At 44.7% G+C, this 26,245-nt stretch overlaps 2 protein-coding genes and 1 long non-coding RNA gene across 3 annotated transcripts in view; 1 reads left to right on the top strand and 2 right to left on the bottom strand.

Annotated features, from left to right (window-relative positions):
• The window catches only part of ergic1 (endoplasmic reticulum-golgi intermediate compartment 1), a 145,727-nt gene extending 134,457 nt beyond the window's left edge, over positions 1 to 11,270 (bottom strand). The window contains exons 1-2 of the mRNA XM_038795549.1: positions 10,752 to 11,270; positions 9,895 to 10,040 (exon numbers count right to left, since the gene is read on the bottom strand). Coding sequence (XP_038651477.1) covers positions 9,895 to 10,040; positions 10,752 to 10,778 — 173 coding nt within the window. The 5' untranslated portion in view covers positions 10,779 to 11,270. The remainder of the gene's footprint in view (positions 1 to 9,894; positions 10,041 to 10,751) is intronic.
• Positions 11,271 to 14,324: 3,054 nt separating this feature from the next.
• On the top strand, positions 14,325 to 16,916 carry dusp1 (dual specificity phosphatase 1). Its single transcript, XM_038795548.1, has 4 exons — positions 14,325 to 14,873; positions 15,201 to 15,349; positions 15,603 to 15,822; positions 16,180 to 16,916. The coding sequence occupies exons 1-4, from the start codon at positions 14,504 to 14,506 to the stop codon at positions 16,542 to 16,544; spliced, it is 1,104 nt and encodes a 367-aa protein (XP_038651476.1). The 5' UTR covers positions 14,325 to 14,503; the 3' UTR covers positions 16,545 to 16,916.
• On the bottom strand, positions 16,756 to 20,317 carry LOC119965169. The gene is made up of 2 exons (XR_005460443.1): positions 19,766 to 20,317; positions 16,756 to 17,748 (listed from the first exon to the last, which is right to left on the bottom strand). It is a non-coding gene; the product is annotated as an uncharacterized LOC119965169 (long non-coding RNA).
• Between the last annotated feature and the right edge of the window lie 5,928 nt (positions 20,318 to 26,245).

Here is a 26,245-nt window from a genome sequence, read left to right as displayed (position 1 = left end):
CAATCCTCACCCCACCCCCCAAAAACACATTTCCAATCCCCATCCCTGCCAATACATACCCCTCAACCCACCCACCAGAGCTCATGCGAACCTAGTGCCGACCCATGCCCCCACACCCACCATCCTTTTCGCCTATACCTACCAAGCCACCATGCCTCGTAACCACCATACTGACCTCAGGACTCATGGAAAAATTAGATCAAATGTTTCAGAAACGTATAGATTTCTTTATAGTGGGGGAGGCGTTATTCCCAGGGGTGGTAGGAGCTGGGTACTTGCCGATTGTAATATCAGACTATGCTCCACACTATATGGCCATGCGATTGGAGATGGGCCAAGCTCAGCGCCCGCCCCTGGAGGTTGGACACATCACTCCTGGCAGATAAGGGATTTTGTGAAAGGATGGCCTCAACCATAGGGTATTATGTAGATTCCAATCAGAAAGGGGAGGTCTCACCTTCCACATTCTTGGAAGCTTTGAAAGCGGTGGTAAGAGGGCAAATAACATTGTACAAGGCCCACAAGGATAAGGTTGGCTAAATTTGGTGGACTTAATCTTGGAGATGGATCGGCAATACTCCATGGCACCTATGGCAGACTTGTTGGCAGAGAGAAAGAGGATACAAATTATATTTGAGCTTGAATTAATGGGAAATATGGCAAGGCCGCTTCACCATTCACGAGGGACATTTTGTGAGCATGGTGATAAAGCCAGTAATTTATTGGCTCACCAAGTGAGACGGCTGGCAACATTAGATAGCTCAGGTTTAAAAAAATGGTGAGAGCTGGTTACTGCTCCGAACAGGATTAATGGAGCTTTTCAGGTTCTTTTATCAAGGGATGCACAAGTCTGAACCACCAGAGGATAGCTCGGAGATGGAGCAATTTTTGAACAGATTGGACTTGCCAGTGGCAGAAAGTGTGAAGCGGGAGGGGCGGGAGGCACCATTGAAGTTGGAGGAACTTATGGATTGTATCGGTTCCATGCAATCGGGGACAGCACCGGAGCCGATGGTTTTCCAGTGGAATTTTGGAAACAATTCACGGCCTTGTTGGGACCACACTTACTGGGAATGTACAATGACTCTCTGCTAAGGGAAGTGCTGCAGGCCACACTAGCGCAGGCCTCGATTTCTCTAATCCTGAAAAAGGGCAAAGATTCCCCAGAGTGCGGGTCTTATAAGCCTACTTCACCATTAAATACTAATGCAAAGTACTAGGTAAGGTTCTGCCGAAATGTCTGGAGAGGTGCTTGTCCGAAGTGATCTCTGAGGACCAGACAGGGTTTGTCAGGGGTCAATAGTTGTCCAACATCAAGATGGGGGGAGGTGGTGGTGAGGAACATAAGGTGCCCCTTTACACATATGATTTGTTGTTGTACGTCTCTAATCCTCTCACAGGTATGGGAGAAATTATGGAACTGTTGAAAAAATTTGGATTCTTTGCAGGGTACAGATTGAATGTGAGTAATAGTGAAATCTTCCCAGTGAATTCCCGAGGGAAGAGGACAAATCTGGGGAGGTATCCAGTTAAACTGGCCAAGACAAAGTCCAGGTAATGAGGGTCAGGCGGCCTATGATTGGGCACTGTTACATAAGCTGAACTTGGCAAGTCTGGTAGTGGAATTAAAGGGGATGCTGAAGAGGTGGGATGGCCTCCCGCTATCCTTGTGGGTAAAGTACATACAGTCAAAATTAATATATTGCCACGGTTTTTATTTCTGTTCCAGTGTCTTCCCATCTTTCTCCCTACATCTTTTTACACTAGGGTTGATAGATTAATCTTTGTGTTTGGGTGAGAAAGACTCAGAGTATTAGAAGAGCTTTCCTGCAGAGAGGGCCACAATCGAGTGGGTTGGCGCTGCTTACCTGATGCTCCATTACGGGGCAGAGAACATTGTGAAAGTACAAAGTTGGTTTGAGGAGCTGGGTCCGGAGTGGGGACAGGCAGAAGAGGCCTTGTGTGTAATGTCCTGTCTAAGGGCATTGGTTGCACCCCTCCTCCGTTCTCCCCGGCCAGGTGATAGTGATTCCAGTGGTAGTGAGTTTGGAACCAGTTTAGGCCACATTTTGGACTGGGAGACATGTCATTAATGTCGCCAATTTTGGATAATCATAGGTTTTCAGTGTCGGGTCTATTGCAGACTACTGCAGTCTATTGCAGACTACTTCAGTCTATTGCAGACTTCACTATATTGCAAACAACACTTCTTCATAAGAACCCAATGACTATATTTACATATCTTCAACTAAATAAAATCTTATAGAATCAAACATTTGATTCAAATGCACAATTCCTTATATGGACAAACATTGGAATTTAAAGTTCTACATCAAAGAGTCTATCGACACTTGCAGCAGTCAATCAAACTATGAAACAGGCACCTGTGATAATGAATGTTTGAAATCAATCATGCAGCACTAACCCAGTAATGAAAACGTTGCGCTTATGTCAACAGAGAGAGTGAAATAGCAAACAATAATTTCTTTAAGAATCCAGACATTTTTTTCAAAGATATAAAAGGCCAAACTTTTAAATGCCTGGACAGCTTGACATCTCTCTTTGACAGGTGCCTCAGATAGTTTTGACAGTAGATTTTTGCAGACCTGTTGAAAGTTTGAATGAGATTCACTATAATGCATTTATGCACTTTTTAAGCACATTTATGCCCACTTTGAATACTGCCAAAGGGCATCTGACCTATCCCAAAGGACATCTGACCTCCACCCAAGGACACATGATCTCCACCTAAGGGAGTATATCCAAACGGCACTTTAGCTTTCCAGAGGGCTACGTACCCTGACGTTAATCCACCAAATTCAGATCTGCTCTTGTTCTAATCTGCACACTTCAGGTTTCACATTCCTGGCCTAACAAAGTCCCAGCTGATGATTTAAATGGCCAGCTGTGTCTGTAAACAGCACCTGCCCTAATCCTGCCCCAGTGAAAATAAAAACAAAGGCCCTCCAACCTTGATCACCAACCATGTCTCCTCATTCACCCCTTCCCCCACCACCCACCTCTTAGTAACCCCTCATGACCCCTATGCCAAACTATACCCCTTCCCATGTCCCTTCTGCCTACCATTGGCACTTCCTTGCACTTAGTTCCACTGTTTTTTTCCAAGCTTCTTTTACACATCCTACTGTCACAGAGGGTTCATTGGTCTGTAAGTGTATAGGTGGTGAATGGGCAGTGAAGTGCCACAACTTTGCATGAAGCTATGAGGTCATGGGGTTGGTGGAAGGGCATAGCCTGGCACGGAGGGCATGAAGGGCATAGGGGTTGAATGGTTAGGGGGGGTGGCAATCAGGACCATGGAGAAAAAGTGTAGGCTCAGTGTTTCTCTTGTGTCCAGGCCCCTTATTCCCACTACCCCCCACCCCCCACAACTTGAACCCTACCTCTCAGTCATGCATGATATTTTTTGCTCTTTCAAGATTCGCCAATCAATTCATCAAACAGAAATCTCTGGTTCTGATTTTCTAAAGCTGATCTGCAGCTCTGGCTGCTCGGTGTCATGCACAACAAATCCCATTTAAAACACCGAGCCATGGCCTCCTTCAACCTCGGGCCCTGTTTGGCAATATCCCAGGTGCTGGGTGGTGGGTGAGGGTTGGGAGGGGAGCCTTGCATGGGGGAATGAGGGGCCATAGGGATTGTTTGCAGGGCATAGCTTGGGATGGGAATTAGGGAATGGTCATTGAGATTATATGGGAGGAATATGTGAAATGAAGCCAACTTTTTAAACTTACCTATAAAACTGTATTTGACTGTAGTACTGTAGTACACGACACTTCTGAGTTGCCATGAATCACAAGTCGTTGAAAATCTGATCCAACTCCACAATGGAACTGGCCAGCGCAAGAGTGCAGGGTGCTAATTTTTAATATACTGTATATACCACATTCCCTCCATAACTTTAATCTCATCTAAACATCTCCGTCAATATCTGAACTCTCACCAACACCCCCTTCACCCTTCAAACCTATTCCTGTTCATATACATCAGTTCCCAGTGGAGCAAAGCCTCATAATATCCTCATTTTTTTAAATGCTTTCTGAGCCTCACCCCTGTCCATCACTGTAATCTCCTCTTGCCTTAGAAGCTGCTCGGTCTCTACACTCCTCCAATTCTGACGTCTTGCATATCCACGATTTTAATTGCTCCATCATTGACAGCTCTGCCTTCATCTACCAAAGTCCTAACCTCTGGAATTCCCTTTCTAAACTTCTCCATCTCTTTAACATTTCTTTCCTGCCTTAATATGCTCCTTAAAATCTACGTTGTTCACCAACTTTTTAGTCATCTGCCTTCAAGCCTCCTTATCGAGCTCAGTGTAAAAACTTGTTTGATAGTTTTCTCTGAAGTGCCTTTGGGACATTAGCTATATAAGTGAAAGACATTTTTTGTAATTGTTGTAATGTGTTTACATCAATATTTACAATGCACACTATCCGTGTAAACGTTTATAATGGGTAATCCAATTTAAATGTCAAATGTTATCAGCATTTCAGAATGGCGGATGCAATATAAACAAAATAGTGCCATGTCAGGTGGACTCTGTCCCATATGCTTCTGAACTTTGTCTCCTAGCTCTCTGCCATTGATCTTCTCACTGCATTTTCAGTTTTTGGTTTCAGTTTACCTCTTTTTTTTCCCCTTTTTATTCTACTTACTCTGTTGTTCTCAGATTCTGTCACGACCTCACCCCTCATACCTAAACCAGGCTCCTCTTTGCCCCACTCCATCAGAGCCTTCCCTCCTCTCCCCTTATCCTCCCCACTCCCTCAGTTGCTTCCCGATTGGCTTCACTGCTTCTGCCCTCATAGCTCCCCCAGTATGCCACCTCTAAAACTACAGCTTCTAGCACTACACCTCCATTTGACCTTCCCTTCACACATACAAATGCATACACTTACCTGCCTCATGGTCATATGTCAACCACACTTCTTGCTCCTCTGCCATGACTCTTACATTATGAATTGCATTCTTCAGATTGGTTTTGAGCAAGATTTTTGCTGCCTTTTTTTAAGCTCCCTCCATTATTTTCGAACACTGTTTCAGCTTCCCTTTGCTTCTCTGATTCCAAACACCAAGAAACACTCTGGGCACGATTCACCGGCCTCGTTACGCTCATGCTCAAGCAAAACGAGGCCAGTGAATAGATGGAGAAGCCAAGGGGTTCGGAGGTCAGCCAGCATTGCGGAAGAAAGTCACAGAGGCATCATACTGGTTGTGCACAAGAGTGTTTAATGTGTAATACTAGCCGCACCCCACCCCCCACCCCTGCCTACCCCCCTCCCACGGCTCCCCAGGTGCCCTCAGTGATCCTCAAGATGCCTTGCCCTCCTAGCTCTACCACTACATCTAGGTGTCTCTCCAGGTTGCACATCTGAGGTGGAGGCAGTCAGCTGTTTATCTTGTCCCGTGGCCTTCGATGCCCCTGGCGTGTGTCCTCTGGTGGTTCTGACACCTGAGGGCTCGGCTCACTTATTAGCGGCACATGCACAGCCGTGCTGCCCTGTCTCGTGCTCTGACTTTGAGATGCAGCCTCATGAGAGGGGTGGAACGCGGGGTAGCTTGTGCCCACCATCGCCACTCCATGGGACGGGTCTGGGTTGGCACTCAGGGCCCCTCCTTCCGCTTGGTGCCCATAGGGCCTTGGGGTTCACCTTGGGATGAAGAGGCAGCAGTTCAAACGTCAGCTGCTCCTGCATCATCTGGCTCTGCCAGCAATGGCAGTTCCCCACAGTCCGCAACATTGTGTCAACGCCCTCGGCGATGCTCCTCAGTGACTGGGACATGCTCTGCAGTGCGCCAGACATGCCCACCTGCGACTCGAACAAGCTCCTCAGCGCCGCGGCCATTCCCATCTGAGAGCGGGACATGTCCCGTAGAACCTCATTAAGGTCAGCCTGGTACTGGCTGACATCCCCCAGCTGGAGTATCAGGTATGACTCATCACCATTGTTAGAGATTATTGGTAAGAGAGTGATGGAGGTGGAGTGCAGTGAATTGAGTAGTCTTGAGAGTAGGTATACAGTAGATAATTCATAGCATTTGAAGATGCATTCACAGATGCCGATCACTCATGTGAATCCATTTAAATCTTTGCGGCACTATATCCAAGTACTGGAGGCTTGATTTCTATCCTTGACCTCCATGGCTCTCTTTTCCGACTGTCTACTGAGCATGTGCCAGGAGGGTCTCCAGATTCCCTGCAGATGTATACTCCTTTTCAGCTGTTCTATTAAGGTCTCCAGTGCCTGATATACAAACCTTGGATCTCACTGTCTCTCTCATCTTGTTTCATTCTTCAATCTTTCCCAGATCAGATTCACTTCCTGCAAGATTTCTCCAGGCACATTATACCTCCTATTTCAGATCTTAGGTGCAAGTAGTGCTTTAATTGGCAAGCTGTATGCGATGGCCTTTGTTTAATAACTGTGACCATGGCCATCCACCAACTGGAATGCCAGGCACCCACCCTGGAAGCTATTTCCGGGATCTCGACAGAATTAAATGCCAATCAGGTGGTTACATGCCTGCCACTGGGGTTTCCATACGTTTGAAGGTGAAGAGCCCAGCACCAGGAGTTTTTGGCCAAGGGTCCAGCGGATCTTCAGGCCCAGCTGTATTCCAGTGAGCTGGCATTGCAGGACATCACAAAGAAAGGTGAGTGGAACATGTGCACCAGAGCCATTCAGGTAGACCTAGTCAATGTAGATGGAAATGAGGGCCTTTCAGTAGGAGCAGCCCTTACATTGTTGGGGCTCTCCATAGGGTCACAGGGTGCCCAATCAAGAGAGCCCACCACCTTGCCACAGAACCTACAGGAAGGGCACCAGGGGGAAGCACAGTGGAGCAGTAGTTAGCATTGCTGCCTCACGGCGCCGAGGTCCTAGGTTCGATCCCGACTCTGGGTCACTCTCCATGTGGAGTTTGCACATTCTCCCCATGTTTGCGTGGGTTTTGCCCCCACAACCCAAATATGTGCAGGGTAGGTGGATTGGCCAGACTAAATTGCCCCTTAATTGGAAAAAAAAACGAATTGGGTACTCTAAATTTATTTTTTTAAAAAGGAAGGGCACCAGGAAATATCATTCACAATATCATACACAACATAGAGACATAAAAAATAGGAGTAGGCCATTCGTCCCTTCGAGCCTGCTTTGCCATTTATTATCTTGGCTGATCATCCAACTCAGTAGTGTGTTCCTGCTTTCACCCATATTCTTTAATTCCTTTAGCCCCAAGAGCTTTGTCCAACTCCCTCTTGAGAACTTAAAACGTTCTTCCCTCAACTGTTTCCTCAACTGTAGGGAATTCCACAGGCTCACCACTCTGGGTGAAGAAATGTCTCATCTCAGTCCTAACTGGTTTACCCTGTATCCTTAGACTTTGATCCCTGGTTCTGGACTACCCGCCATTGGGAACATCCTTCCTGCATCAACCCAGTCTAGTCCTGTCAGAATTGTATATGTTTCTAGGAGTTCCCCCCCCCCCCACTTATTTTTCTAGGTGTCTAGGAGATCACCCCTCATTCTTCTAAATTCCATAATCCTAACTGACTCAGTCTCTCCTCATATATCAATCCCAGGAATCTCAGGCTGCACTCCCTCCATAACAAGAACATCCTTCCTCAAATAAGGAGACCACATTTGCACACAATATTCCAGGTGTGGTCTCACCAAGACCCTGTATCATGGTAGCAAGAGATCACTGCTCCTGTTCTCCAAACATCCCGCAATGAAGGCCAACACACCATTTGCCTTCTTCACCTTCTGCTGCATCTGCATGCTTACTTTCAGCAATTTGTGTACAAGGACACCCCAGTCTCTTAACCTATAGCCATTCAGATAATCTGCGTTTATGTTTTTGCTGCCAAAGCGGATTTCCTCACATTTCTCCATATTATACTGCATCTACCACACATTTGTTCACTCACTCAACTTGTCCAAATCACACTGAAGCATCTCTGCATCCTCTTCACTGCTCACCTCCCACCAGCTTTGTGTCATTTGTAAGTATGGAGATATTACATTTAGTTCCCTCATCTAATTCATTATTATATTTTGTGAATAGCTGGGGCCCTAGCATTGATTTCTGCAGTGCCCCACTAGTCACTTCCTGCCACTTGGAAAAAGATCTGTTCATTCCTACTCTTTGTTTCCAGTCTGCCAACCTGTTTTCTATCCATCTCAATACATTACCCTCAATCCAATGCACTTTAAGTTTACACACTAATCTCATATGTGGGACATTGCAAAAGCCTTTTGAAAGTCCAAATAAACCACATCCACTGTCTCCCCCTCATCAATTCTACTTGTTACCTCCTCAAAGAAATCCAGATTTGTCAAATATGATATCCCTTTCATAAATCCATGGTGACTCTGTCCAATTCTGCCACTGTTTTCCAAGTGCTTTGAATCATAGAATTTACAGTGCAGAAGGAGGCCATTCAGGCCATCAAGTCTGCACGAGCCCTTGGAAAGAGCACCCTACCTAAGCCCGTACCTCCACCCTATCCCCATAACCCTAGCTGACCTTTTTGGACACTAAGGGCAATTTAGCATGGCCAATCCACCTAACCTGCACATCTTTGGACTGTGGGAGTAAACCGGAACACCCGGAGGAAACCCACGCAGACACGGGGCGAACGTGCAGACTCTGCACAGGCAGTGACCCAAGCCGGGAATCGAACCTGGGAGCCTGGAGCTGTGAAACAACTGTGCTAACCACTGTGCTGCCATGCTCTGCTATTAAATATTTTATAATGAGCATTTTCTCTAATACCGATGTCAAGCTGACTGGTCTTTAATTCCCTGATTTCTCTCGAAACCACCCTTTTTAAATAGTAGGGTTACATTAGCTACCCTCCAATCCATAGAACTGTTCTAGAATCTATACAACCTTGGAAGAAGACCACCAAAGCATCTACTATTTCTAGAGCCACTTCCTTAAGTACTCTGGAATGTAGATTATCAGGACCTGGGGATTTATTTGCCTTCAATCTCACCAAGTCAAGAGTGTGATGAAAACTCTCTACTATCCATGATGAGTGTAGCTCAAACAAAACTCACAAAGCTGGTCTCTCTCTGTGGGGAGAGAAACAGAGTTAACATTCAGTTCTGATGAAGGATCATATATCTAATATCCTAACATTGTTTTCTCTCCACAGATGCTGTCAGGCTTGTTGAGTATTCCCAGCAATATGTTTTTAATTCAGGGTTTCCAGCAACTGCAGTATTTTACTTCTGTGATGGTAAATGATTGTTTCGACTTTCAGAGAGATATAGTGGCAGTGTTCTGCTGTACTGACACTATATTTGATCACACTTAGAAATTTCATTTTGATTTTCAGTATTAAAATGTTTTTTTTTATTGCGTGTTTAACAACATTAAGATTTAAGGAAAAGCAATTAGCCATATTCTGGATTTCATAACAAGCTTTGTAATGTTTATTACATACATAACAACATAATGGGCAATCTGAAGGCATCATGAATGTGTACTCAAATTTTTATGGCTATCATATAACTAAATCACATGTTCTCTGTTTTACAGTGTAAAACTTTCCACTGTTGAGGAATGGTGCTTCTCAGAGCATGGATTGTGACTTGCTTCCTCAGTTTAACAAGAACAATCCAGATCCAGTATTGGGATCTATGCACATCTGAGTAATAAAATATCTTATATGGAAAACTAGGACTGCTTCTGCACATAATTTTAATACACACAAGTGTTTCATTAGGAGTGTTGTATTCAAGAGCCCCAAGATATTATAAGGCTTAACCGATGTAAGAGGAAACACAGTAAGGAAATAAATCAGCTTCACATCAGCAAGGCATACTGGAATTTAGCTAATAAGGGACACCATTAGCCACTCACCAATGCTTCAGGTTGACCTGCTGCCTCCATCTCCTGCAGCTCGGTCTGCATCTGCCTAACCCCGGAGAGAGATGGAGGCCATGGTGTCTGCCAGTACATCTGAGGCCTTCCACGGCCAGTGGGCAGGCACTGCACGAAAAAAGTTGCTGCGGAAAACATTTTGATTTAAAATTTAGCTGCTTATATTTGTGCTCTGCTTTTGTGCAATTTCTTTTATTTGCGTTGGTGAAACTGATCCTAAGAATTCCTCTAAAATAGTTAGATTCTCACTGACAAAAACTAGTAACAATTGGTTCAATTCCGGCATTGAAAGTGTAATGCGATTGGCTAACCAGCTGGGTCTGTAATATCCTCTTCAACCCCCCCCCCCCCCCCCCAGTCCAACAATAAACCAAAACTTTATCATAGGAGTTCGAATTCTCAGAAGCCAACGTCAGCTCACTGTTTATCCGAAGTGAATTGCACATACATCATAGGCACGTTGTTCATCGATGACCAAATCGGCCCAATTGCAAAAATACGTGCCTTCCAATGTTATCAATGTTATAAATGTCTTAATTTCTTGTCGCCAGCCCTTCCTCCAACTCAATCAGTCTCGATGAGACATCAGGGTCGATGAGGCAATTGTCCGAAATTACATCAGAAATAAATATACAAACACGTAGGAACACTTTCTTGTAGTAATCGTCGGTCTTAAAATGGTCCTATTTTGATTAATCGTTAATTAACCCAGTGGCATTCTAAGTGTGCAGACCCATATTACAGTGGTTTGACAAAGCTAAACATGGTATTAACAAAGTAAAAGAAAAGACATTGTGTGCGATTCTAGCATTAAGCAGGCATTAATTTAGCATTACCATCGAATACAGCTCGGAGACATTCATGGTCTTTGACAAAGGTTCTGATTACCGACATGCTTTTTTTTGCTGCGGTGGTTTTAAATAAGTTCTGAACTCATTTTCTTTTCTGATAGCGTTTCAAAATATGACTGGCGACGTCTTTGCATGGAGGTATGATGAAAAGACGACTTCCCGCGTTTCAAGATTGAGCTCATTCGCCGCGTAGTTTCTGCTGTCCAGCAGCGACTCAATATGACATCGGTTTTAAGTATGTGCTGTTCGACCAAAAAAATGTTCGTTATTTGATCGAACTATCTGCCCAGAACGACTGGCCGCTTGTTTAATATATCAGAGGGCGTTTCCATCTAACATTAATGTCAAATGTATAGGTGGGTAAAGAAAAAGACATTCTCGTTAGTTTCACAGAAATTGAAAACACTGCATCCTGGATGGTGATTTCCTCCGGTGTGTTGGATTTCTTTATGCGCGGGAACACAGTCAGATTGATTTCACTGTGTGTGTGTGGCGGGGTGGGGAGGGGGAGGGGGATCGGCAGGTCACCTCACACAAAAGTCCTGACCAGTCCAACCCCTCGCTTGTTCTTTACAGCTCAATACAATTACGTTGGCAGAAGGTATTATCCATCCCTAAGCCTCTTATCTTCATTTCCATTTGAAACCAGATTAAAGGTTAAGGCGGCGCAGTCTCTACCCCCCCACCCCAAATCAAGTTTTAAACAGATGACCGGACAGGTTTATTTCTCCAGGCAGGTGACCCACGCGAATAAGATAGCCCGCAAGTTACATCGTCACGCGAGTTTCAGGGTGCCTGAAGTTCACCTTGAAAAAGTGATTTAAAAAAAAAACTTTCCCAACTTTGGAAATAAATGAAACGATCAGACGGACCGTGATATTGCAGTTTTCCTGCACTGGTTGAAGTTAAAACTGTGTATATATGTGAATGAGTGCGTGTTTATCTGTGAGTGAGTGTGTGTTTATCTGTGAGTGAGTGTGGATATCTGTGAGTGAGTGTGGATATCTGTGATCCTGTGTGTGGATATCTAAGTATCTGTGACTGTGTGTGGATATCTGAGAGTAAATGTGAGTGTGTGTGGATAACTGTCAGTATGTGTGGGTATCTGTGAGTATATGTGAGTGTGCATGGATATATGAGTACATGTGAGTCTGCGTGGATATTTGTGAGTGTACGTGGATATATATGAGTATATGTGAGTGTGTGAATCTGTGAGTATCTGTGAGTGTGTGTGGTTGCCTGTGAGTGCGTGGATATCTGTGAGTGTGTGTGGTTGTCTGTGAGTGTGTGTGGGTGTCTGTGAGTGTGTGTGGGTGTCTGTGAGTGTGTGGGTATCTGTCAGTGTGTGTGGATGTGAGTGTGTGTGGGTATCTGTCAGTGTGTGTGGGTGTCTGTGAGTGTGTGTGGGTGTCTGTGAGTGTGTGTGGGTGTCTGTGAGTGTCTGTGGGTGTCTGTGAGTGTGTGTGGGTGTCTGTGAGTGCGTGGATATCTGTGAGTATATGTGAGTGTGTGTGTACGGGTATATGTGAGAGTGTGTGGATATCTGAGTATGCGTGTGTGTCTGTGAGTGTGGATATCTGTCAGTATATGTGAGTGTGCGTGGATATGAGTATATGTGAGTGTGTGTGTGTGTGTATCTCTGAGTGTGTGCGAGTAGTGGCAGCACAGTGGTGCAGTGGGTTAGCACTGCTGCCTCACGGTGCTGAGGTCCCAGGTTCGATCCCAGCTCTAGGTCAATGACCGTGTGGAGTTTGCACATTCTCCCCCTGTTTGCGTGGGTTTCGCCCTCACAACCCAAAGATGTGCATGCTAGGCGGATTGGCCATGCTAAATTGGCCCTTAATTGGAAAATGAACTGGGTAGTCTAAAAAAAAATTTAAGAAGAAAAATAAATTCATACTCCGGCCCTGGGTCACTGTCCGTGTGGAGTTTGCACATCCCCATGCCTGTGTGGGTTTCACCCCCATAACACAAACATTTGCACGGTAGGTGGATTGAACACACTAAATTGCCCCTTAATTGGAAAAGAAAAATAATTGGCTACTCTAAAAAAAATTAAAGACAAAAGAGTGTCTGTGAGTATCTGAGTGTGCGTGGGTATCTGTGAGAGTGGGTGTGGATATTGTGAGTGTCCAGAAGGTTAGGTAGGGTGACTGTGTTACAGGGATAGAGTGGAGGGGTGAGTTTAGGTGGTGTGCTCTTTTGGAGGGTCGGTGCACATTCGATGGGCCAAATGGCCTCCTGCTGCACAGATATCCACACACACTCACATATACTCATTGAATCATATAATTATATGATTCAATGAGCATATGTGAGTGTGCGTGGATATATGAGTACATGTGAGTGTGTGGTTATCTGTGAGTAAATGTGAGTGTGTGGATATCTGTGAGTATATCTGAGTGTGTGTGTTTGGGTATATGTGAGAGTGTGTGTGGATATCTCAGTATGTGTGTGTGTATATCTGTGGGTGTGTGGATATCTGTGAGCATATGAAAATGAAATGAAAATCACTTATTGTCACGAGTAGGCTTCAATGAAGTTACTGTGAAAAGCCCCTAGTCGCCACATTCCGACGCCTGTCCAGGGAGGCTGGTATGGGAATCGAACCATGCTGCTGGCCTGCCTGGTTTGCTTTAAAAGCCCGTGTGTGTGGTTCGATTTAGCCCAGTGAGCTATATGAGTGTGTGTGGATATCTGTGAGTATATGTGAGTGTGCGTGGATATGAGTATATGTGAGTGTGTGTGAGTATCTGTGTGTGTGTGATTATCTCTGAGTGTGTGTGAGTAGTGGCAGCACGGTGGCGCAGTGGATAGCACTGCTGCCTCATGACACTGAGGTACAGGTTCGATCCCAGCTCTGGGTCAATGTCCGTGTGAAGTTTGCACATTCTCCCCGTGTTTACGTGGGTTTCACCCCCATAACCCAAAAGATTTGCAGGGTAGGTGGGTTGGCCACGCTAAATTGCTCCTTAATTGGAAAAGAAAAATAATTGGCTATTCTAAAAAAATTTTAAAAGAAAAAAAGTGTGTGTGAGCATCTGAGTGTCTAGAAGGTTAGGTAGGGTGACTGTGTTACAGGGATAGAGTGGAGGGGTGAGTTAATCACACACACACACAGATATTCACACACACACACATACTCATATCCACGCATGCTCACATATACTCACAGATATCCACACACACTCATGTATGCTCACAGATATCCACACACACTCACATGTACTCATTGAATCATATAGGATTATATGATTCAATGAGTATATGGGAGTGTGAGTGGATATCTGTGAGTGTGTGTATATCTGTGTGCGTGTAGATATCTGTGAGAGAGTGTGTGCTGGTATCTGAGTAAGTTGCTGGTCACCTGGTTTGGAAGGATTGAGGTTACATCACATTGTTTCTAATTGAAACAACAAAGCAGCGTGACGTGTCTCCCTGGCACACGTCAAGGACAAGGCGTGTCACTTCCAACTCGGCGCCGAGTGCGTCACAATGGGCTGTCACGTGCCACACCGCGTCACCCTTCATTCACAAAGTCATCCATAAAAAGGCAAGTCGGGAGCAGCGGGGGCCAGAACAAGGGGGAAAGACAACCTTCGAACTAACAGGCTACAGCAAGAAAAACGGGGGGAGAAAATAAGCCCCCACAGCCAGCGAGGATTTATTTTTAACCTCGGAAGAAACGGAGCTGTGGCTTCTTGAGAATCAACTTTTTTGAGTGTAAATCAGCAATTATGGTCATGATGGAAACCTCCAGTGTCAGCAACGAAACTCTTGGGCTGCTCCTGAAGGAGGATCCATCGAAATGTTTGCTGCTGGACTGCCGGTCTTTCTTCGCCTTTAACGCCTCGCACATCGTCAGTTCGCTCAATGTCCGATTTAGCACCATCGTCAAACGAAGGGCGAAAGGGACAATGGGGCTCGAACACATTGTGCCCAACGAGGAGTCTCGCAATAGCTTAGTGTCCGGTCTTTATTCCGTAGTTGTTGTATTTGATGAAAGGACATGTGAGTTTGATCTGCTCAAAAAGGACAGCACTGTACTCCTGGCAGTCAATGCATTGTGCCGGGAATCCTATGGAGCACGGATCGTTTTTCTCCGAGGTGAGCAAATTTGAACGTCCAGAGAAAACCCGCTTCCACGGAAAAACATATCGGCACAATAAATGTACCCAAGCTATTCGTTACCTAGAATTAAATTTTAAACAGTCGATAGATTGTTCAAACCCCACCATATGCGCATCTGATGGTTTTGTATCTTCGCGTTTAAAACATTGTGTTTGCATCATTTAACGAATTATAACTTTCGATGGTAACTATCCTTTGAACCTTTGTACCCGTGTTTATATTTCACTAATTGGAAGTTTGAAATTGGTGCCTAAAGTTAACCAGAGAAATAACCCGCTCTCTGCATCCTCTGCTCATTTCCAGGTGGTTACGATACGTTTTCCTCGGAATATCCAGAGTTTTGCACAAAACCTGCACCTCCTTCGGGATTATCTCTACCTCTGAGCACCAGCAACAACCCCAATAGTGCAGAATCGAGCTGCAGTTCCTGCGAGACTCCGCTCTACGATCAGGTTGGTTAATTGAGATGAAAATTAATAATTGATGAGCTTCAGTGTAATCCCAGTTGTATTGCCCAACGTTTAACAATAAAAATGGGGTAATCTTAATGTGGGCACTGACTGATAAATGACTACATTTCCCCGCTATTGTTATTGACGCCAGAAGCTAAGGGGAATGTTTGCTTCAGGGAATGCAAATAACCAACATTAGATGGTTTGAAGGTTTTACTTGAGAACTAAGGTGTGATGTTTTCTTTCTCTGTAGGGTGGACCTGTTGAAATTCTCCCTTTCCTCTACCTCGGAAGTGCCTACCATGCCTCAAGGAAGGATATGCTGGACGCCCTGGGCATCACGGCCCTGATCAATGTCTCTGCCAACTGCCCGAACCACTTTGAGGAACATTATCAATATAAATGCATCCCTGTGGAGGACAGTCACAAAGCAGACATCAGCTCCTGGTTCATTGAGGCCATTGAATTTATCGGTAAGCTCACGGTCTTTATTCAGATCATTAAACAGCCTTTTGGTTTTAGCGTGTGGAAACGTTAAAGGCTTGCTGCATCATAACATCTCCCAGTGCTAACAGAATCTTGTAACTGGTTAAAATACTGAGCACCAACATTCTTCTACCACGGAGGTGGAATTCACCTCTGAATTATCATTAATTTAAATTTAGTTTCCACTTCATCTGGAAACATTTGACATTCTCAGGCACCTAGCCAAGGCTTGTTTATAGTTGGTTATACCGATCAATTTATTCTAAACTTGGAAATTTAAATTGTTATTGAGTTTTCTTTAAAACCAGTGTCTGGGATTAAATCCGATCTGTTCTTTCTTTCAGACTCTGTGAAGAACACTGGCGGCAGAGTGTTTGTACACTGCCAAGCTGGCATCTCTCGATCTGCCACCATCTGCCTGGCTTATCTCATGAGGGCAAACCGAGTGAAGTTGGACGAAGCTTTCGACTTTGTTAAGCAACGCCGGAGCGTCATCTCCCCCAATTTCAGCTTCATGGGGCAGCTCTTGCAGTTTGAATCTCAAGTATTGACCCCTTCGTGTTCAACAGAGGCTGCCAGCCCTGCAAACAACCCCTCTGGTGCTTCAACTCGATTTGTCTTTAACTTCCCTGTCTCCATGCCTGTCCGCCCAGCAGCGAACTCCCTGAATTATCTCCAGAGTCCAATTACCACGTCCCCCACGTACTGATATACTGGAAAAGACTGACTGACAAAAAATAAACTAAACCAAGTACAATAAGCTGAAAGATCCCTGTTCCATGTACAGAACCCCGTCTAAGTTCATTTCCCAGACCAGGAGTATGCTTGTTGTTTTGAAGAACTTTATTACCTCAACCAGACCTGTGCACTGTGTCAATTCTGAAAACTGTCTGGGGAGGACCAAACGGGCGTTTTAGCACTTTTTTTACCTTTTTTAATATTTGATTGCACTCTTTAAAAAGTGACAACAGTTCATGCTGATTGTCAATTTGATAATTTATACAATTATTTATTTACATGATGGCCATTTTGTTTATTGTACAGCTATTTTGTATGATCCAATAAAAGTTTTTTTACATAACTTTTCTTCATGGGTCTTCTTGTTCCAGTGCTTAGCTGGCCCCTAGTGTAGTCTGACCCCATCAACCACCAGTAACAGCAGACTGTGTTCCTCAGATCTCAATCCTTTTCCTGAAAACCTTTGGCTTCCAAGGTAGTTTCACTCTGCTCCAGTGTTTCCCTTGAGGTTACACTGTTCTCATCAAACAGATTGTCTTAAATTAGTGCCAGGTAGTTTATGTATATTTAGTAATGTGCCGCTTCTTTTGTAATCTGGGGGAAAATAAATACAAAGCTTTAATAAACATATATAGAAATACCCATGTTCTGGAAAGGTTAAGCTTTCAAGATTCCCTTGGAGCAATTTCACAAACCCCAGCTAATTTCAAACGAAAGCGAGTCTTTAATTCAGATTGTGTTTCAATCTTTCTAATACCCGCGCTCCTTGCAAACATTGCTTAACATAGAAATGGGAATGGTAAATTGGTGCGCCATTTCCACTGAGATTTATCCCACAATGAATACATGTGATAAATTCCTCAAGGAACAAGCTGCCCTAATCACAAATGAGTGTATTTAATGAAAGGGTGTTTAATTTGGGTAACATCAATAGTTTCAGTAGAATTATTTCAAACAATTTGGGGAGGAATTTATTTATTTTCTACATAATCCAGCCAGTTGCACCAGCATCTTCAAAATCCTGTTCACAGTAGAATTATTTCAAACAATTTGGGGAGGAATTTATTTATTTTCTACATGATCCAGCCAGTTGCACCAGCATCTTCAAAATCCTGTTCACAGCAATTAGAAGCCATGGTCTTTCATGTTTCACAGAGCTGGTTTAATTTCATAGTCTGTAAAATACAAAAATACATTTTTGATCATATAGTTTTATTACCAGTGACACAAGCAACAACTGCACCCAGTTCCCGTTTAAACTGGTTCTTTAGAAATGTTCTATTTATGTGCTAATTTATACGGAATACACATTTAGCCCATGTCAGGCATTTACTGGGACTGAAGTGAGGGGGGAAACTATTTACAGTTAACGCTTGTGAAGGGCTTGGGGGGGAGGGGGGACTGAGAAACCGTTTTCCTTTGATGTGTGGAGTACTATGTCTCCCTTGCTGGGGACGGAATTGAAAAGTCTGGAACCAGAGAAAATGGGTCCAAAACCCATAATGTTTTTCAATTCAGATTAAAAGTCAAAATATTTGTTAAAAATCGGTAAGAGACAATGAAGCTGCCCAATTGTGAAAAAAAACTCTACTGGTTCATTAATGTCCATTAGGGAAGGAATTCCCCCATTTTCCCGGTTTGACCTACATGTACCTTAAATACCCTCTGTAGCGACCCAGAAAATCATTCTTGAAAGTTATTCCCACCACCCCCTCAAGGCAACTGAGGGTGGACTAGAATTGTCAATCTTGCCGGAATTCTGAAAATGAATACCAAAGATAAAACACAAAAATATTCCCTAATTTGGATCTCAAAGTTTATGTACTTTTGTAAAATAACATAAACGACGCTAACGGATCACCACGCTCGTTTTAAACGTGACCGAAATATTTTCTATTGCCACAATGTTCAGCAAAAAAAAGAACAAGCGAAAAAAAAGAGGCGACAGAGGCGGCTCACGTCTGAGAACAGTTTGTCCTATATTGAGCTGAAGGACTTTGGGAACACCAATGTGTCCGCCCACAAGCTGCAAAACTAAACCACTAAGTGAACAAAACTGAGGTGAATATCTCAAACCAAAGGGCCGATCCGAAATGGTCTACTTGGGCCATAGGGTAAAGAAAGGTTAGCCAAGTGATGTGTCTTGGCGTTAGTTTTAATCGTGGATCAATAGTGTTGCTAAGTAACGTGGAGGAGTTGTTCCTCTGAAGTGTATGACAGGTCGTGTCTCCATGGAAACCACAGGGAGTTTCCTTCTCCGCACAAGGGAGCCGCGCGTCACGGCTTGTTCTTGGCTTCCAGCCGGGCCTCTGATCACAGGCAGTGTTTATAGTGAATGGTCTCTAAGTCTGATACCAAATGTTCCTTTATAGGAACATATTCTGCCGGCATCAGTGTGTAAAAAGTGCCTCTCACATTCCTTTGAACACAATATGTATATTTATATAAATAGGCATATATTATACAAATGATATAAATATTTCCACCATATATGTATTATACCCATCTCAAATTCCTTAAGTTATCAGCATTTGTTTTCTGTGTATTAGCTATGTGTACCCAGTGTTAAAAGTTCTCGAAAGTCAACCTGGTTTATATTGAAATGATGAACTGTTTGCAATTAATTATTGTCAAATCTCCAACCGTGGGAGGCAAAACAAAACTGACTTTTAAATGTCCACTGGCTTAAGTACGGTGATTTCCTTGCCGAGGAGAAGTATTTTTGTTTAAACACGATCAGAAAACAGATTCAGGATCACACATTGTGCAGGAACGCAATAAAGTGAATGGCTCTGTATCCTGGCTCGATCACATATGGTGGAATCCTATTAGATCCGACCCCGTTATGATGTTCATTCCAAATTAATAATGGGATCAAGTGTATTTGTCACTCAAGGAAGGGCCGGTTTTAAGCCTATTTGACCAATTTCATCAAATTGGGCCCCGCACCTTAAGGGGGCCCCGCGCCAGCGGCGACAGAATTACCGTTTGAAGCCTTTTCTGTATTCTAAGAGGAACTATAGGGTAGTTTTTACTTTTGGGGAACGCACCGCATTACCGTCGACAAATCCTTCAGCCCTGCGCCGCCAAATCCTTCCGCCCGGGGAAGTAAGTTTCAAAATTTTAGTATATCAAGCATTTAATGTTTTTTTTGGGTTAAAGACGAGCATACTACACAAAATATAAACATACATAAATTTTTACTTTTGTAGAGTAGGGGCCCCGCCATCACTTTTCTAATTGGGCCCGCAATTCCTAGCACCGGCCCTGACTCAAGGAAGCTGCCAATTTGGACGACAGTGCAACAAATGGTCATCAGAGCGTTCGGAAGGTGTACAGGACAGGTTCCAATGCTTATGCCGAATTAAATATATATAACATCAGGAAACGGATCTGTCGGGAGCTGCTGGGTATCGTTTCACTTTACAGATGAGTGGTGGGGGAAGCCATCCCGAACCATCCTCCTGAGGGTCACCTTCGGGGAGAAGTGCCTCCCCAGCCAGCTCCTATTTTTACTGGGCGTTCTTGCTCTATTATGGAAAAGCAGCGCGGAGCAGGCGTGTGGCCAGTGGCCCTGTCACTCAGCTACTTTCCATTACAAGTCCAAGGCAAGCAGGCCAGCGTGTGAGGCACACATGAACAGGATATCGGAGCGCACTGACGTTGCAGCCGGAGAGAACAGCGCGGCCTGAGAGTCACTGCGTTCCCCTCATTCCTCAGGATCGCCCGCACCCTTTCCGTTCCACAATGTCCCAGGCTGGGTGTACATTGCTTCTATCATTGGAAACATTTATGGGTGGAATTGCAAGTGAAGCATTTCATTCCGCCCCCCCCCCCCCCCCACTCATGGACTGAAATAGCTTTGCAACGGATGGATTTTATATCCTGTTCTTAGTATCGGGATATCTGACCCTCTGCGTTTAATTTCTGATAGAACAAGCATTACTTCCGCCGGAATTTGCCTGGCAGATAACAAAGCGATTCCGCCTTTCACACCATTTTAAAACAAAATGCTGAAACTGCACTTTGAAAACACTCTGGAAATTTTCCCCAAGACAATGATGGGCGTATTTCCACGAATATAGGTGGTTCCAACAACTGATAATAATATAAACACAAACTATATTACACCTCCCCACAGTAATCACTCCCATGTAAAACAACAGGATATTTTTTTTAACTATCCTCAATGTTAAACGTTGGGTATATTTAGGGGAAATATTAAACGGGCCTGAAATATGTTCAAGCTACTGAATATTTTGGACACCCAAACTGCAGGTTTAAACGACCATTACTCCACTAGGAACCTGGGGGGAAATTTGCTATACTGTTACGGGCTATTTAAAAACCCGACAGAAATTAAGGATGGAAGTATGACATGAAGTTGCAGAGCAAATCAGGACATCCGTGATCACAGATAAATAATTTCTGAGAAATGTGAGCAGTGCCGGATGGACGATGAACAATCACGTTATTTTATCACTGCTCAGCTGTCATGGAAACTATTGTAACAGGTTCCAAATGCTTTCTGCTCGCTCTACCTCCCTCTGGCCAAGCCCAAAAACATGTTCCATATCATTATGTTTACAATCGAAAGACCAAAAGTGGAATAAATACAAAACCAAAAAAAAAATAAGTTGGGAAAGGTTTGGGCTGGGACTTGGAGGCCTAGAACAGGTAATGGGTGTGGGAAGCACAATGGTTAGCACAGTTGCTTCACAGCTCCAGGGTCTCAGGTTCGATTCTCGGTCTGGGTCACTGTCTGTGCGGAGTCTGCACGTTCTCCCTGTGTCCTCCGGGTGCTCTGGTTTCCTCCCACAGTCCAAAGATGTGCAGGTTAGATGGATTGACCATGATAAATTGCCTTAATGTTCAAAAAGGTTAGTTGGGGATAGGGTGGAGGCGTGGGCTTAAGTAGAGTGCTCTTTCCAAGGGCCGGTGCAGACCCGATGGGCCGAATGGCCTCCTACTGCACTGTACATTCTATGTACCACAATGCACATACTCGGATTGTGAGCAAAGTGTTTATCAGAGTGTTCAATATAGGCAGATTTATTTCCATGAATGGTCAAAAAAAGAGCCTGACCTACATTCAAACACCATCTTAAAACGTTTAGGCCATGCTTGAGAAATACAAAATTTGGAACACAGAAAGATAATGACACAGCAGGCAAATCATTCTGTGAGCTTCCAAATTCATTCATAAAAAACCTTGATGGAACCGCAGGAGCCAGAAAATCTGTATTCTCTAAGTGAAGATAAAATAAAGGCTGACTGCAATATTATAAGCAGGGCAGTCATGATGTTGGGGAATGTTTCAAATGGAGAGGCCTGATGCAGTGGGTGGAGGTTCAAGGTGAGCTGGTAGTAGCTGGCGCAATGGCAGCAACAGATACTGAAATTCAATGGAAGGGCGTAGGCAGGAAATCAAACAAAACCGGGTAAGCAGGCTACAAGACAGCTGCAGTCGGAAATGGGTGGGTGGCATACATAATAAAGCCAGAATTCCCAGTCCCAAACATCAATTAACATTGCAGCCAGCGGGAATAGTGAGGGGGTGGAGGGAAAGGAGCACATTTGGTCACTGATTTCTGGGGATTGAATTAGTAAATTGTATTTTTGGTCCACAGTGTTGTGGGAACATTAATGGTGTTTTCAGACTCAATGGTGCATGACTGTGTTCATACATAGAGTCATACTGTACAGAAGAGACCATTTGACCCATCAAATCTGCACTGACAAAACAGCACAAAATCTACACTAATCCCACGTTCCTGCATTTGGCCCATAGCCTTGAATGTTATGTGATTTCAAATGCTCATCCACGTACTTTTAAAGGTTGTGACCTTTTCCGTCACTATTACCTCTATTACCTATAATCACACCTGGTGGTGTGAGTGCATTCCAGACTCACACCACCCTCCAGGTGAAAAATTATTTTCTGAAACCCCCTCTAACCCTCTTGGCCCTCACCTTAAAATCATACCCCTTGGTTATTTACTAATTCAATACCCCTTGGTTATTGACCCTTCAACTAAGGGGAACAACTGCTTCTTATCCACTGTGTCCATACCCCTCAATCTTATACACCTCAATCATATCCCCCCTCAGGCTTCTGTGCTCTAATGAAAACAACCTGAGCCTATCCAGCCTTTCTCCATAGCTCAGATACTCTAGCCCAGGCAACATCCTGGTGAATCTCCTCTGCACTGTCTCAGTGCAATCACATCCTTCCTATAATGAGGCGACCAGAACATAACACAGTACTCCAGCTGTGGCTTAACCAAAGTTTTGTATAGATCCAACATGACCCCCTGCTCTTATAATTTATGCCAGGACTGAAAGACAAATGTCCCGTATGCCTTCTTAACTACCCCTTAACATGTCTTTCCGCCTTCGGGGATCTGTGAACAAGCACCCAAATATCCTTCTGTTCCTTTGAGCTTCCTGGTATCCTACCATTCATTGGGTGCTCCTTTGTTACTTCTTCTATCGCACGTTTACAATGTGGTAAGTATTAAGGAAAGGAGAATTATACAGTTTATTAGAGTGCACAACTGAAGTTAGGTAGAAAACAATGGTGAAATATAATGATTCAAAATGATGAGAAATTTAAAGGAAATTATATGCTATATTTAATTATTATATAGCTGTGATTTCTGATGCAAAAATTTACGTGGCATTTATAAATTAGTAAATGTTCTCTACGATATTTAAAGTAAAAGATTCGTTTTAAAATGAATGCTGTCCTTATTAATCAAGAACACCAGATTTATTCTTCAGGTACTGTTACTTCCAAGGCTACAGATCAAGAGCTGGAAGGTGGAATTAGACAGAATAGTTCTTTCTCAGAACGTAAGAACTATGAGCAGGAGCAAGCAATTTAGCCTCTCAAGCCTGCCTCACTGTTCAATACGATCATGGCTGATCTTATCACAGCCTCAACAGCACCGTCCTGCCCATTCTCCATAAACCTTCAACCCATAACTAATGAAAAATCTGATTAACTCCTCTTTAAATTTACTAACTGTCCAGCATCCACTGCACTCTAGGGTAGCGAATGCCACAGATTCATGAGCCTTAGTTTTTCCTCATCTCTGCTTTTAATTTGCTGCCCTTATCCTGAAGTTACGGAGCAGGATTCTCCTTCGGCCGATACCGGGATTGGGAAACGCAATTGCCAGGCGCAGGTTTCACACCAAACCGTAATTCTCCGGTGCCTCAACAGCAGCGTCAATGCATTCCACTCCGCACGTACAGTAAAGGCCGTTGGCATAGATTTAGCAGTCCTGATCCGGTATTCTCCGGGCCTCCACGATTCTCCGCCTCCACTGGGGAGGGGGGGTGGGGGAAATTCCCGACAGAGAGGTTCACAAAAAAAACCCTGAGAAATAGGCGCTATGGCTGGTGAGGGAGATAGGACACGGGGAGGCGTGACTGTGGGCTACCGGTCCTGATATCGGCCAGGCTGGCTGGGGGTGGAGTTGCTCAAGGAGGAGGAGGAAGCTGCAGGAGGCAGCCACTGAGGATGGAGTGGCTTTCGCCCAACAGGCTGAGGAGGAGGTGGTGCGAGGTGCCACATGAACGCTCGCCATTCGAGGACTGGTGGACCCGGCATGCCGAATACTCCGGCTGAGCAGGGGGATAGTGTGACATATCTGCGGGGAATGGGGGAGGACAAGCACTCCTGGTGGCCCTCAAAGTGACGGTCATCCTGAACATTTATGCCACGGGGTCCTTCCAGGCACCAAGTGGGGACCTAGCTGGGATCTCAGACCTCGGTGCACAGGTGCATCCGTGCTCTCACGGAGTCCTTATATGCCGGGTCAGCACAATACATCCATTTCAATGTGGACCAAGCCCACCAGGATGCCCAGGCAGCGGGGGCGGGGGGTTCACTGCCATCACCAAGATGCCCCGGGTCCAGGAGGTGATTGACGGGATGCATGTCGTCATACAGCACCTGCAGATGACAGGCTGCTCTTCACAAACCGAAAGAGGTTCCACTTGATGAATGTGCAGCTGATATGTGACCATCGGATGTGCATCATGCACGTCTGCATTTGATATCCAGGCAGCGGGCACAACACCTTCATCCTGGCACACCTCCGGCTTGACGGGTTTACTCTTGGGCAACAGGGGTTATCCACTGCGGCTGTGGCAAATGACACCTATCCAGAGGCCACAGACCAACACAGAGACCTGCTACAACAAAGTCCATGCAATGACCAGAAGCATGATTGAGTGGTGTTTTGGCATCCTCCCCCCTCCGCCGTCCCTCCCTCCCCCTTCTATCCTTGGTGCATCCAGTGGGAAGAACAGGGCGTCACCACGCCACCTGGGACACGCGAGCAGCAGCTAGGCCACATTGTTAGACAGTCTGACACATGCAGCATAGGGGGTGGGTAACTGGTGTCTTCAGTGGCCATGGCACCTGGCCATGGCAGCCAATATGGCTGCTGACATGTGGTGCAGTGTGGAGGGGTTAGGGTTATGGGTGCATGGGATGGGTATTACTGCCAGGCCCACAGTGCTGCCCAGCCACCCTGAAGAGGTTTGTGCAGTTTCTTATGGCACTGTTGGTCAGTCAGGATGCTGTTGCTCGTGGCACTTAACATCTCTGCCACCTGTGTCCAGACATGGCAAACGGCAGCGGCTGGCAGCCTCCTTCCTGGGCCACAGGGTTGTCCGCACCTCCTCCTCAACGTCAAGGAGCATCTCAAACTTGGTGTCTGTGAATCGCGGGGCTGCTTTCCTCGCTGCCATCTTGTTGGGTGGGATGGTGTGTGTGGGGAGTGAAGTGTGTATATGCGACTGCAGCTTGTCAGCCTCCTGAGTGTCAATCGCATACCCGTCACTGTTTCTCATTGGAATCAATTGTGTTCCACATGGCGCCAGTGCTAGCCCCTCAACGGTCGCTGAATCGGCCCAGGTGTGGCGCCAGTTTTGCTGTCCACGAATCTTGCCTCGGCATCAACACTTAAGTCTCAAGAATGGAGAATTCCGCCAATGATCTCTCGTTCTAGAAAAAGTGTCAGGATTTTTGTCAGGAAAAGCTGGGAAATATGATGGTGATTGTTCTGGAATTGGGTTTGAGCTCCTGATCCCAAGCTATCTGTAAAAAAAATTCACATTCTGCTTCAATTAAAAGAAAACTTTCATGTTCATTCTATAACCATTTATTATTTATGCTGTACAAACAGAGATTTAAGCATTAAGATCAAATCCTTCAATGTATTAACAAGGTAAAACAGTTAATTGAAAAAGTTATAGAATGATGCAGCCTTTATATTTGCACCAAAATATTGGAATCAACTCTTTACGAATTTTGGCTCACAGTATCAGTACTGAACGGTATTAGGGTGACGTGTGTTATAGCAAATGTGCCCCTTTTGCATTCATGCACAACACATTCCAATTTGCAGCAAATCAAACATGGTAAAAGTTTAGAATCAGATTCTTCAAAAACGTTTTTTTATCCCATCCTTAAAATTACAAAGCCAATGTGCAGAGTGGACAAGGAAAGCCCTTAATCTATCTCATTGCTTGCTCCAAAAACAATTTAAATTGAAGCCAATTCATGGTGTCCACAAGACAGAAAAACAAGATCCAAGCTGACAAGAAAATATATTCGGCCGGATTCTCCGGTCCGCCAAATTCCTATGTGGCGTG

This window comes from Scyliorhinus canicula, chromosome 4, assembly GCF_902713615.1.
Source record: "Scyliorhinus canicula chromosome 4, sScyCan1.1, whole genome shotgun sequence".
Classification (NCBI taxonomy): domain Eukaryota; kingdom Metazoa; phylum Chordata; class Chondrichthyes; order Carcharhiniformes; family Scyliorhinidae; genus Scyliorhinus; species Scyliorhinus canicula.
The sequence above is the reverse complement of the archived record's forward strand: the minus strand, read 5'-3'. Positions and strand labels throughout refer to the sequence as shown.